This window comes from Bos taurus, chromosome 18 (assembly GCF_002263795.3).
Source record: "Bos taurus isolate L1 Dominette 01449 registration number 42190680 breed Hereford chromosome 18, ARS-UCD2.0, whole genome shotgun sequence".
Classification (NCBI taxonomy): domain Eukaryota; kingdom Metazoa; phylum Chordata; class Mammalia; order Artiodactyla; family Bovidae; genus Bos; species Bos taurus.
Genome location: NC_037345.1, coordinates 15,373,422 through 15,387,075, shown reverse-complemented (window position 1 = coordinate 15,387,075; position 13,654 = coordinate 15,373,422). Strand labels below are relative to the sequence as shown.

The 13,654-nt window shown below is 40.5% G+C and overlaps 1 protein-coding gene across 1 annotated transcript; it reads left to right on the top strand.

Moving 5' to 3' along the window:
- The first annotated feature begins 351 nt into the window (after positions 1 to 351).
- DNAJA2 (DnaJ heat shock protein family (Hsp40) member A2) lies at positions 352 to 11,910 on the top strand. Its single transcript, NM_001040491.1, has 9 exons — positions 352 to 484; positions 1,916 to 1,975; positions 2,269 to 2,492; positions 4,792 to 4,872; positions 5,117 to 5,250; positions 6,800 to 6,996; positions 10,342 to 10,486; positions 10,622 to 10,749; positions 11,285 to 11,910. Exons 1-9 carry the CDS (start codon positions 407 to 409, stop codon positions 11,474 to 11,476), a joined length of 1,239 nt encoding a protein of 412 aa, NP_001035581.1. The 5' UTR covers positions 352 to 406; the 3' UTR covers positions 11,477 to 11,910.
- Positions 11,911 to 13,654: the final 1,744 nt, after the last annotated feature.

The window sequence follows — 13,654 nt, the reverse complement described above, 5'->3', positions numbered from 1 at the left end:
GGGACTGGAAGTGGACCGAAGGGGCGGGCGTGGGCCGCATCGGCTTCTTCATCCTTTCAGTACCCCCAATAAATGCCTCTGGAGAGAGCTAATGTCCCTGAGAGCCCCATGAAGAGTTAGTTCTCCGGGTTTCTACTCTGGACCTCATCTGGCGGCCCATAACTTCAATCTAGAAGAGTACCCAGCATGCTTCCTCACCACCCACGACCCCAACGGTCCCCTGCGCTCGCGGCGGGCTCTGCGCAGCGACGTCACGGAGCGCCGTGCGTCAGGTCAAAGTTTAGCCCCACCTCCGCTTCCTCACTGTCTCCGCCTGCGCTGCCGCCACCTCTGCCGCTGCTTAGGGCCCGGTTCCGCTCCTCCTCCTTCTCCGCCTTCTTTCCTGAGCGCTGCCCGGCCGGCCGCCATGGCGAACGTGGCCGACACGAAACTGTACGACATCCTGGGCGTCCCGCCTGGAGCCAGCGAGAACGAGCTGAAGAAGGTATTGGGGCGCGGGCCGGCTGGGCAAGGTGTCAGGGGCGCGGGCCTGCGCGACTGGGACGGCCAGGCCGCGCTGCGGGGCAGCCCGCGAGCCGGCAGCGGCCGGCCCAGGCTGGGGGCCGGCGGCGAGACCGGCCCGCGTCGTGCCGCGCACTCCGGCCTCGGCTGACCTTGGGCCGCCGTCCCCGCCCGCCCGCCCGCCCGCAGATGCAGCAAATAAAACCCACCTCTGCGCAAACACTACGAAAACGCTTCCTTCCTCCCTCCCCCGGCGAGCGCCGGAGGCCGGGCGCTCCCGGGAGGCAGCTGCCTGCCTGGCCTTGCTCATGCGGAGGTCACCACCCTGGAAAAACAGGTTGGACCAAGGCGTCCAGCGCATCCTAGCCCCAGGAGAGGAGCTGACCACGCCGCGGACGTCGGCGCCCGAGCCGCATTGGGACTGATTTGGGGCCTGGTGGAGGGGTCGAGGCCGCCCCCGCTGGCTGCTTGGGGAAGCTTAGGGATGTTTCCTGGGAGCCGCGGCTGGGGAGCTTCTCCCTCGCCTGTCGCTCCGGAGGTGGCGTGGGTCTGTGTTTGGGTGCATTGTTCTGTAGGCAGGTAACTCAGATGTTCTCTACCAGCTTCAGGAAGAAGCCATGGGTCCCAGCCAAACACCTGAGTGTACACTGACTAAAAATAAATAGAAGGCCTCATTATCGCTCTTTGCAGTGCTGCGACTCTTTCCTCGCAGGATTTCAAAGCATTTGAGACATTTAAGTCCCATAGCATCTTCACGGGGCTTAGAGTATCCGGATTTGTAAGCTTAGAAAAATGAGAATGCTTCTTAGGCAGTGGGACGGGTGCAGTTCAGAGTAAAAGGACTTCCTGTTACCTTACCGGAAATGCTGTTCTCTATTACATAATTCATCTATCTGTGAATGAACGCTTAAGTGGTTTATAGCTCAGTCACCCAAATGTATGCAGCTTCGCGAAGACTGAAGTCACGCCAATTGAGACCACAGTCAATTCACCGTATGAAAATAAACATGACATAGGAGATTGTCTTGGATTTTTCCTGATACTACAATTAGAGAAGCCATCATGAGCCTGGATTCTTACCTTAGCTTAATTTTTTAGAGTTTATTGGAGTCTTCTTGGTGTGGTTACTGGCCATCAAAGACGTTTGACAACAGTAAAAATATGGGATGTTTCAGTGTTTTGTTTTTCTATGTGGTTTTGTTTTATTGTTTGCGTCTGTCTTTAGTATAATATGTTTTCTAATGTAACTACTGTTTACTTTGTTATTAGTGAGTAAATGGTATTAAGATGGGAATGTCCAACAGTGCCGATGGAAGTATTGCTTCTCAGAAATTTGGATGTGAAAGTTAGTACTCAGCAGGTCTTTAAACTGGTCTTTATATGTAACCTTTTTTTTTTAAATCTTTTATTGAAGGCATACAGAAAGTTAGCCAAAGAATACCATCCTGATAAGAATCCAAATGCTGGTGACAAAGTAAGTTATTCGAGACTTTTTTCCCCCTGAGATTTTTGTTTTAAACTTAAATTGCCCTTTTTGGACAAAAAGGGAATGTTGTAAGGAAAGTCCACTTACGCCCGTAGAGCACGTTTTTATGTTAATATTTTGGACTTCATAATAGGGATACTAACATTCTGGGTAGTGGCAGTTGGTAAATAGGACCACCTGTAACTTTTTTTAGAATTAAATGAATTCTAGATTCCTGTAGCCTTTCCCTAGTTCTTTATTTGAAAATCCAACTGTTTTCCTTTTTCCCTTTTTGTTCATAGTTCAAAGAAATAAGCTTTGCATATGAAGTACTATCAAATCCTGAGAAGCGCGAACTATATGACAGATATGGAGAACAAGGTCTTCGGGAAGGTAGCGGTGGAGGTGGTGGCATGGATGATATTTTCTCTCACATCTTTGGTGGAGGATTATTTAGCTTTATGGGTAATCAGAGCAGAAGTCGAAATGGCAGAAGAAGAGGAGAAGACATGATGCATCCACTCAAGTGAATATCTCTTTTTTTCTTTAAAAATACTAAGCACTTTCTTTCCAAGTAGAAGTATTCAGTACAGGAGAGGAAAAGTATCAAAAAATATTCTGTCTTTAATCAGAAAAAAAGTCTTCCATTTGCCATACTGTCCTCATAGGATGACTAAGTTGAATTTAATAACCTGGGTGTTGGTATTTGGTGACAGATCTTAAAGGATGGTTAGTGTTTTTACAGAATGGGAAGGTGGTTTTGGTATATGCTTCTGAGGCTTCTTGTTTTTAAAATTTCAATTAAGATTCTTTTCTCTGAAGTATTTAAACCTTCTGAGTTAGTTTTAATTTAAAAACTTAGAAAGTGAGTGACCATCTGACTGGTTGGTTGACATGTTACAGTCACGTATTACTTGATCCACAGTGTGAGCTCTCCTAAATTGATTTTCATGGAGCTTGCTGGCTTCAGGCCTGACATTAATCTGCCAGCATATGAATGGTATCTTACCTTAATCTTAGACTGTGAACCCAAGACGAAAATAGCTGTTTTACTTTGCACATTCTGTGAAATCTTTTTATCTGTTAATTTTTCATAAACCAACAATGGTTTTACTAGCAAATGCATGACACTGAAGTTCAAGTGTGTATTTAAAATGTTTCGTATTATCTAGTTTATACATTTGAGTAGATAAGGGGACTGTAAAGCATGATTTGTTAAAATTTTCATTACAGTGTTTCATTTTGGATGTCTTTATAATATTGCATTCCGTGATTTATTTATTCATTCCCTTTTCTATAGGGTGTTACCAGTTTTTTCCCTATAATGAATAGTGCTGCTGTATCTTTATATACAGCTTTGTCTCTCGTTGGTAGGGATTCCTGAGGTGTCAGTGTTTTGAGGCTGATAGATAATACAACTATATTGTCTTTAGAGGATGTGTCAGTTTAGCCCCACTGGTGGAGAGTGCCAGCTTCCCTAGACCATTACCCGCATTTTTCTTTCTTCGCCATGTTTATTGAAATAACGATTTTTCTTGCTGACCTCTTATATAGTGATGTTGCATACTAATTGCGATTTAATATGTAAGGCAAAGAAGACCTACCTATCATGTAAATGGTTAAAGGTTCTTAGGAGGAGGAAGATAAAAGGCTGATGGAACCAAGTACTTTGGTCTAAGGTCTAGATATGCCGTAGTTTAGAAGTGTTGGTAATGTTTTGACCTTAAGTGCTTTATTCTTACACTATTTATAATGTACAAAAATTTTAGCTTCCAATGCTGCAGAATAATGTAGGTGCTTTGCCAGGTAGTTTTAACTTTTTTGTTCCTTTATTTAATTTTTTAAAAAATACTTTTGTTCCTTTGTTTTAAAGTAAATTGAGCGACTTCACTTTCACTTTACTACTAAAGAAGATTTTAAAACACTATGAGAAAAAAAACACACACTATGAGAAGGGTAAAACCAAGTTAAATGCAAGCTGTTTTCAAGTTGTAAATGAATATTTTTGAGACTTTGATATAGTTGTTTTTTTTTTTTTTTTTTTTGAGGTTTATTTGAAAATGAATGGTCCTGCAGTTCAAATATGTTGTGTGAATAAAAGCAAGTTGGGGTTTATCAGTTGGGATTTTTAATAGGCTTTTTATCTGGACCATTTGGGGGTCATGGACCCCTTTGAAATTTTTGTAAAAGTTGCTCAAATTTTGCTTGTAATTCTCTGGGTTTTTCAGACATTGAAAGCTTGTAGGCTTTCTATTTGGAAACCCATTCTCTATTACAGTATAATAAAGCCAATTTTTTTTTTTTTTTTTAAAGAGATAGCCAATCTGAGCATCTCCCAGAAATTGTAATATAACTTTGTAGCCTTTCTGAATTGTCCTTGAAGGAGACAGAGGCTTACAAGTAGAGCATGGACTCCGGAGCTAGACTCCCTGTGTGATCTTGGGCCAAGTTACTTAACCTCTCTGTGCCTCAGTTTTGTCCTCTAAAATGAGGATAATAATTTTGCTTCATTCAAAGGGTTGGATTAGGTGAAGGTTTTGTCTAAAGCTAGAAGAAGGTGTAATGTTTTGAATTTGTGTAGTTATCAGCTTTATCAGAAAATACAGCACAATCAATTATTGGCTTGATCCTTTACATTCTGGCTTTAAGTATTTATAGCCATAAACAATTTGAGCTACAAAATAAAATCTCACTCAGTTGACTTAATGTAAGGTGTTCTTGAATTCTTTGTTTAAAAGGTTATAGTGAAATTAGCTGTATCAGCTAATGCTTTCTTGTATTTAAGACAACTTGGCAAAATTTGGATCTAATTCTTTTCTCCACAGAGTATCTTTAGAAGACCTGTATAATGGCAAGACAACCAAACTACAGCTTAGCAAGAATGTACTCTGTAGTGCATGCAGTGGGTGAGTGTGTTTCCTGGTTATGAAATACATTTCATCTGTTGTTTGAATAACTTGTTGAGTCTATATCAAATAAAAATTATTCATGATTTCAAACTGACTACCCAACCCAGAACAGTTTCTGATACCTCTGAAAGTTGGTTAAAATTCCAGTCTTTGGGGGTTGAAGATGAAGGTGAAAAGCACAATTCCCATTTTTCATGACCTAGGGGGGAAAAAGTCTAATTTATACTTTTGCTTGCTTTAGCCAAGGTGGGAAGTCTGGAGCTGTTCAGAAGTGTAGTGCTTGTCGGGGTCGAGGTGTCCGCATCATGATCAGACAGCTGGCTCCAGGGATGGTGCAGCAGATGCAGTCTGTGTGTTCTGACTGTAATGGAGAAGGTACGCATGCCAGTGCTTCTCTGCCCTTCTGTTGGAATGGATTGGGGGTGCAGAAATTGGAGAGGCTTACAGTTTTTCTTTTTCAACGTGTTTTTATATTCATCGTATTGTAAAAGGTAGAGAGTTATTTTTAAAAATGCAAAGATATTATTTCCTTTTGCATAGGCCCAGTGAACACCGATAAACAGTAAATTTATATTGTGTTGAGTGGAATGTTAGTCTTTTTCCAAAAAGATGGGCAAAATTTTTTGTCCTTTTGGATTTTGTTGTTGTTGTTTACTTATCCTTTATGTATTAAAAGGTAAAAGGGAGACAGCAAATTGTTTAGTTCTCATTCTGATAAGTAGAGAATTTTACTGTAAACTTTAGTTAGCTTTTGAGGATAGATCGTTATAATTGAAGCTTATTTTACAGAAGTAAATATTTTAGGTTTTTGTAGGTTAATGGTTTTTGAAACTGCTACTCTTCTACCCTTTTAGCCCTTTTATAGCCACAGACAATATGTAAATAAGTGGGCATGACTGTCTTCTGGATAAACAGTATTTACACGAACAAGCGTGCCCAGTTTGGCCTGTGAGCCTTAGTTTGCCAGCCCTGTTCTAGAGCGGTGCTGTCCAAAAGGATTTTTCTGTGCTGGAAAGGTTGTGTGTGTGTGATGGCTACTGTAGTCGCCTCTAGCCACCTGGATGTGGTTGAGGAACTGAGCTTTTAATTATTTTAAACTTAAATAACCTCAGGTGGCTAATGGCTGCTATATTGGACAGTTCTAGAACACCCTTTTCCAAATTGCTTCTGAAAGTGACAAGATAATTTTGAGAAGCCACATATTATATTTCCCTCCTGAAGAGTCTTAGTGCATTTTACCTTATTAAAGTTGCTGACATTTCCCACTCAAGAAATTGGAGTTGACTGAAATCTTTTCCCATGTGCCATTACCATTTTAAGGAACTGGTGCTTTGCAGAACATACCTGGCAGAAGCAGTGTTCCTAAAGTCATTTATATGTCACCTAAGCATTAAAGTGTGCCAATAATCAGACATTAGAAATTGATGGTATTTTTTTCATGATATACTATTGTATGACTTCAGTTTTATTTTCTTATACCACTGATCAAATATTTCAGAATACATGAAAGAAAAAACTGTTGGAGTCATAAAGGATGTTTAAATTTTTATTTGGGTTGTCGCTCCATTGTTAAATTTAAATGAAACTAAGACAAAAAATGAAGCATTTGTAGAAGTTCTAGTGTCTAACTACCCATTTTGTTTGCTTGATCCTCAGGCTTTGTTTTAACTTTAGGAAGTAGTGTCAGGAGGTAAGATAATGTTATTTAAGATACTTTATACTCTGGAATAGAGTAGCTGGGTCCTTTAGGTAATCTGCAGTAAGATGTGAGTTCTGTTCCTAAGAACGTTCATGAAAAGTTCAGGTAGCAGTTTAAAGAAGTACAGGAAATTTATTTAGTGAATAAAGGTGTTATCAGGACCTGTCTTACTTAAGAGTGCAATATAGTACCCTTGCTGGAAGTTTGAATGACCTCTTTTTCCAGGAGAGGTAATTAATGAAAAGGACCGCTGTAAAAAATGTGAAGGGAAGAAAGTGATTAAAGAAGTCAAGATTCTTGAAGTCCACGTAGACAAAGGCATGAAACATGGACAGAGAATTACATTTACTGGGGAAGCAGACCAGGCCCCAGGAGTGGAACCAGGAGACATTGTTCTTTTGCTACAAGAAAAAGAGCATGAGGTAATTTCCTTTTTGTTTTATTTTTGCCTCAGAGGATCAGAAATGTGTCTTGTATGCAAGATACAGGTTGGTGATGGTTTTGTTGCTAAATCATGTCCGACTCTTGCGACCGTGTGGACTATAGCCCCCCAGGCCTTTCTGTCCATGGGATTCTCCAGGCAAGAATACTGGAGTGGATTGCCATTTTCTTCTCCAGGGGATCTTCCCAACCCAGGAATCCAACCCGGATCACCTGCATTGCGGGCAGATTCTTTACCTACTAAGCTATGAAGGAAGCCCAAGATACAGGTTAGATCAGTTTGAGTTCCCTGAAGTAGCATTGAATATAGATGAAGTTGTTAAGTGGTTTGGCTGAGTTCATAAGAACTGACTTGCTTAGTAGACCAGCAAGACAGGTGCTGTCAGAAGGAGGAGCTGACCTTAGTCCCAGCTCTGCCGTTGACTGGCACTGTAACCTTAAGTAATCCTGCTGTGTCTGTTCCCCCGTTTCCTTGTTTATGAAGATAAGGCACTGGACCAGATAACGTAGGCAGCTTAGTTTTCACTGTGAGCTCCTTCGACGGTCGGTGAGTTGGTGACGGTGTCCTCAGTACTGCTTTGTTGATTTGTTTTACATACTGGGTATCCATGTGAGGTTTTCTTGAAAAAAAAGTTCTTCAGTTTTAAAAACATTGCATTTTAAATTTCTCGTTCTCTTTTTGGGGGTAGGGGAGGGCAGGGGCGTCCTGTGGCTTGTGGGAGCTTAGTTCCTTGACCAGGAGTTGAACCTGTGCCCGCAGCAGTGGAAGTACTGAGTCCTAACCACATGACTACCAGGGAACTCCCTGTTTTTAAATTTCTGACTGACTCAGTATTGTATCTGTTAACGAAGGGTCTTCAACCCCTGGACCTTGAGTGGAGCTGTATATGCTGCTCCCTATCATTCCCCATGCTTGCATTACTGCCTGAACATTGTTACACCACCTCCACCCCACAGTCCAGGAAGAACTCACAAAACTGGTGCCCAAACGTTTGGGGACTGCTGTGTTAATGTACTTGGGAAAATGAACTGAGCTAACAGTGTGGTCTGGAGTATGTTATTTTGATTACACCATTGCACCTGTATGTTTTACATGTGCCGTGGAGTATATTATAGACCTTTTCATTCATGAAGAACATGCGTGGAGCTTTGGTGCCCACCTAGTTCTTGAATGGCTTCCCTGGTGGCTCAGACGGTAAAGCGTCTGCCTGCAATGTGGGAGACCCGGGTTTGATTTCTGGGTCGGGAAGATCCCCTGGAGAAGGAAATGGCAGTCCACTCCAGCACTCTTGCCTGGAAAATCCCATGGACGGAGGAGCCTGGTGGGCTACAGTCCATGGGGTCCCAAAGAGTCAGACACAACTGAGCGACTTCACTTTACTTCACTTAGTTCTTGAATATAGAAGCATTTGACAGAATCCTGGCTTTGTATTTGATTGCATTGCTATTTTGAGTTCCTTTGGAAGTCTAGATCACAAGTCAGCCACCTTTTTTAGTTCACAATAAAATTTTCTCCCATATGATGGTGATTTCTACAAATAAATTTTTAAAATTACTCAGAATCCAGTAGAGAATAAAGCCATATTGAGATGCAGATTCTGGGAATTTGATTAGATTCATTCCTTCACTAGACTGGCTTACTACTACACTAGCCTTTCTCAAGGAATGGTAGTCAAATGTATTGCCTCAGCAAATCTGTGAAAGTGAAAATCTATGAATTGCAATATATCTTGTTCTTTTGTGAGTATTGCCAAACCTACCAATGACAAGCGTCCCTAGATTGCTTTGTTTTTTTTTTTTTTTCAAGGAATAATTTCTAGAATTCCATCTTATGGGTTGAAATATTCTGTAAGTATATTGGGTTTTACAAAATAGAAATCACTGTTCTTAGAGACAAGAGACTTAAGTTCTGGCTCCCATGTACTACTAGTTTTGATTTCCCTGGACTTGGCTTTGCATACTTAAAAACAAAACTCATCCGTCAGAAAGATAGTGTAGAATCAAATGAGATAAAGAATAACCTGCTCTTGCTGGGAACTGTGAGGAGGCATTTGGAACTAAATCAGCCTCTAAAATTATTGGCTACAGTGGAATTGCATGGAATTTCTAACAAATAGCAGATGCTGCTGCTGCTGCTGCTAAGTCACTTCAGTCGTGTCCGACTCTGTGCGACCCCATAGATGGCAGCCCACCAGGCTCCCCCGTCCCTGGGATTCTCCAGGCAAGAACACTGGAGTGGGTTGCCATTTCCTTCTCCAGTGCGTGAAAGTGAAGTCGCTCAGTCGTGTCTGACTCTTTGCGACCCCATGACTGCAGCCCACCAGGCTCCTCCGTCCATGGGATTTTCCAGGCAGGAGTACTGGAGTGGGGTGATAGCAGATGCTACTGGTTGTCTAAAGTAGAAAATAGACGATGATAAAGGCTAGAATGGAAGTTCATCTAGTAAGAGGTCAAAGATTTTTCCTTCTGGGTTTTATTGACTGGTAACGTAAATTTGAACCCAAAATGAGATTTAAGCATCTTGTTTAATTTATACCACTGAGAATATTCTAAACCCTCTTAAGAAAAATTGACTAGTTTGAACTAGTTCATGAACAAGCTTGTATTTTGCTTGGGGCTTTTTGTTTAAAAATTGTCAACACTTGTAGGAATTGTGAGGCCATGAGATCAGGGTGGCTTCTGTAGCTTGAAACAATGTAAATCTGATAAAAAGTAGTGCAATTTTGAGAGTAATGTGTATGCATGTGTATCATTTTTCAGTATAGGTATGTGTTTGTTTTTGGTGATTTTGCTGTCATAATGAAGTTGTACAGCAAAGAACCACAGTGGTGGGTAACATTGGGTGATACTAGTCTCTCTATTTTTCAGAAATTATTTCAGCTTTTAAGTGTTTTATTGTCTGGTCCTTGGTAATCTCCTCATTAGTCTTGTTTTTCAAAAATTTCCTGGCCATGCTTGCCTGTTGATTTTCTGTTTGAATTTTAGCCTCTACAGAATCCCACTGGGCCTTGTACACCTTTTCCCTCATGGTTCAGAAATGGGCCATAATTGTAAAATATACTTGGTTCTGTTTTTTAAGCTTCAGCTGTGCCTTATGAGCCATTGTATTCCCAATTCCAATTCTTTCGTGATCGAAGTTTCTAGCATATTACTTCTGAATAGCTAGATTTCCTTATATATATTGATACATTTAGAGAACTTAGGGATGGTGGCAATTTGACCTTTGCAGTAAATGGTAGAATTAAGGTTTTGAATTGATTCAAGTAACACAGCACAACAGAGCATGCCTCCATAGTCCCGCTATTTCTTGTTTGCTTCATTTGTAGGTGTTCCAGAGAGACGGGAATGATTTGCACATGACATATAAGATAGGACTTGTTGAAGCTCTTTGTGGGTTTCAGTTCACATTTAAGCACCTTGATGGACGTCAGATTGTGGTGAAATACCCCCCTGGCAAAGTAATTGAACCAGGTAAATCTTGATTTTTGTCTGATCTAAGATTCTCTGTAATCTTCTACAGTGGGTGACTCTCAAAAAACATTTATTATTGAGCACTTTCTTGGGTAAAATTCTTAATATCTTCCCCTTTATTTACTCAAATAATAGGATGTGTTCGTGTAGTTCGAGGTGAAGGAATGCCACAATATCGTAATCCCTTTGAAAAAGGTGATCTTTACATAAAGTTTGATGTGCAGTTTCCTGAAAACAACTGGATCAACCCAGATAAACTTTCTGTAAGTATTAGGCAACAGATGACTTAAAGGTTAATGATAGTTGTTTCTTTGTCACTTACCATTTGTTTTGGGTGCTAAGATTAGATCACATAGTTTATTAATTTGAGTGATTGATGGTCTGGCCTCATTGTTTTTTAAAATGGAAATAGCTGATGTGAAAGTTTATGGGGCCAAGTCGGGAATAGTGAAGGCATAAGCAGACGGTGTGAGGTGGGGGTAGGAGGATTGGGACTCTGCAGAGCAGATCTCTTACCCCAGCTTAGCATCTCCTGGTCGTTCATGCAGGAAGACATGTCTAATGTGAAGTTTTCCAGTGTTTAAATGTTAGCGATTAAATCTGTTTATTGTTTTCTAATCAGTAGATGGGCTGCACAAAAGATGTCTCGATTTGGTCTGTGGGTCATCCCTTTGTGATCTCTGGCTTAAAGTACAAAGGTTTTAACTGTCAAACATACACCTTGGATTGTATCAAAAGGGAAATTGATAGTAGATAATAATCTTCAAGCTAATCTTATTTTTGTTCATTTTCATGAAGGAATTAGAAGATCTTCTGCCATCTAGACCAGAAGTTCCAAATATTATTGGAGACACTGAGGAGGTAGAGCTTCAAGAATTTGATAGCACACGGGGCTCAGGAGGCGGCCAGAGGCGTGAAGCCTATAATGATAGCTCTGATGAAGAAAGCAGTAGCCATCATGGACCAGGAGTGCAATGCGCCCATCAGTAAACTCTGCAGACAACTTGCACAGGGGGATTTTCTCTCCACATTGGCCTGGTTTGTTTGCCGCAATCCAGCTGGAGGGTCTGGTCAACCCAGATGAACTGATGGACATCTGTTGGTCTATGTGTAACTTTTAAAATTGATATAGTATCTACAGAGTGTATAATTTAAACTAACCACAAAGCTTTACATCTTCATTTCGACTGTTCTATAGCAGAATAAAGCACTTGAAAGGAAACAAGACTCCCTTTCACACATGGGTTATAAGTTTCAGTCCTGATATTTGTGCTTGATTTTTATCAGTTTTGTGTAGATTTTATGTTTCATATTTTAAATTCAATTCCCACATTGTAAAGTTTGTGTACAGTTTGTCCTGAAGCTTTGTGTTTGGCTGCACCTGCATAAGCTGCTACAAATAGAATAAAGAATCTCATAGCCTGTGTCTATCATTTAGATGCATGGGAAAATGGGCTTTGCACACAATGGGTTTGGAGCTGACTGGGAACAATGGAAAAAATATCATTAGCTGAGCTGTGTTTGTAAAGTTTTGGGTGGGGTCAGGGTGTTTCTTTTTCTTTCTTTCTTTCTCCCCCGCCCCCACCTGTTTTTTTTGGTTTTTTTTTTTTTTTTTTTTTTTTTTACCATCTTGTGAAAGGTTTCTGGAACTGAATAATAAAAAGCAGTTGGTGTAAATTACTCTTTGTCTCAACATTTTTAGAAAGAAGAACATATTTTGAACTGTAAAATCTTTCCTTAAGGACATAATTTGAACTGTAAAATCTATCCTTAAACTGGAGAATGTATCCTAGTTTTGGTTCTTAAACAGTATTTAAAAACCCATTGGCCTGAAGCTTATGCCTCAGGCTCATGCCCATTTTATAGTTTCAAAAGACAAGAGAAAGTTTGATATATTGGTAGAAACGGGCTTTATTGGCTTCAATTAATGCTTTGTAGAGTCAAGGACATCTAAGTTATGTAACTCATGATCCTGAGTACTGGGGCCAAGTTAACCTGGCCTCTGTATTTCCGCACCCAACTCTGTTTAAAAAAATAAGGTAACAGCAAATCAGTATTAGAACCATGTCTGCATAGAACCTGTTAAGATGCTCTGTTTTCATTAAATGTTAAGTTAAAGATTCTCTTGTCTCCATTAAGTTGAATATTTGAGACTGGGGGAAGCATTGATTACTATTCTTTTACAGAAAGGTAAGACTCTTAGGCTGGTATGAGAAAAATCAGGTAAAACTACTATGAAAAGGATGTACTGCTTTTTCATTTTCTATTATCTTCTTTTCATTTCCAGAGTAGATATTTTTAGAACACACTTAGGGAAAAAATAGATGAGTTGTAGATACGTTTGTAAAAGACAAATGGGAGAAAACTGAAAATTAAAAATTTTAAATATGCCATCCCTGAGCCTATTTGTAGTACTTGTAGTCTATTTCTAGGTCTTCTAGAACCTGAAGAAAGAAAAAGGTCCTGACATTAATCAAGGCTGTGAGGTTTAAATTATTGCCCTATCCACTCTACCTCCATTGTACAAAAACTTTCACAACCAGCCTGGGCAAGATGCAACAGCGTAGTAGTTTTGTATCCAAGGTTACTTCCCCCACAACACTTTAAGCAAAAGAAATGCAGTGGCAATACAAAGTCTGTAGCCTTTCCAATAAAGGTTTGTAAAACAGTTGTACAGTGTAGTCTTTCTTTCAGTTCTATCCAGATTTTTGAACTGTAGTAGTGAACTATGTGAAAGTTGCTACAGTCGTGTCCTACTCTCTTGTGACCCCATGGACTATACAGTCCACGGAATTCTCCAGGCCAGAATACTGGAATGGGTAGTTCCCTTCACCAGGGGATCTTCCCAACCCAGGGACCGGGCCCAGGTCTCCCACATTGCAGGTAGATTTTTTTACCAGCTGAGCCATCAGGGAAGCCCAAGAATACTGAAGGAGGTAGCCTGTCCCTTCTCCAGGGAATCTTCCTGACCTAGCAATTGAACCAGGGTTTCCTGTATCACATGTGGATTCTTTATCAGCTGAGCTACGAGAGAAGTGAACCATGTAGAAGGGGAATAAAACCTTGTTAAGGTTATTTCACTGAAGCTACTGGCTCTGTTGTAGAGCATCTGTCTAAAGAAAAAGCATGTATCATCAGTACAAAGAACCTTTTACAACAGCTTTATTG

Excerpts from the sequence above, each read along its gene's own strand:
- DNAJA2 (NM_001040491.1), top strand. The coding sequence starts at position 407 with ATGGCGAACGTGGCCGACACGAAACTGTACGACATCCTGGGCGTCCCG. Across the intron at positions 485-1,915 it reads GCGAGAACGAGCTGAAGAAG|GCATACAGAAAGTTAGCCAA; the intron begins GTATTGGGGCGC and ends CTTTTATTGAAG. Across the intron at positions 5,251-6,799 it reads TTCTGACTGTAATGGAGAAG|GAGAGGTAATTAATGAAAAG; the intron begins GTACGCATGCCA and ends CTCTTTTTCCAG.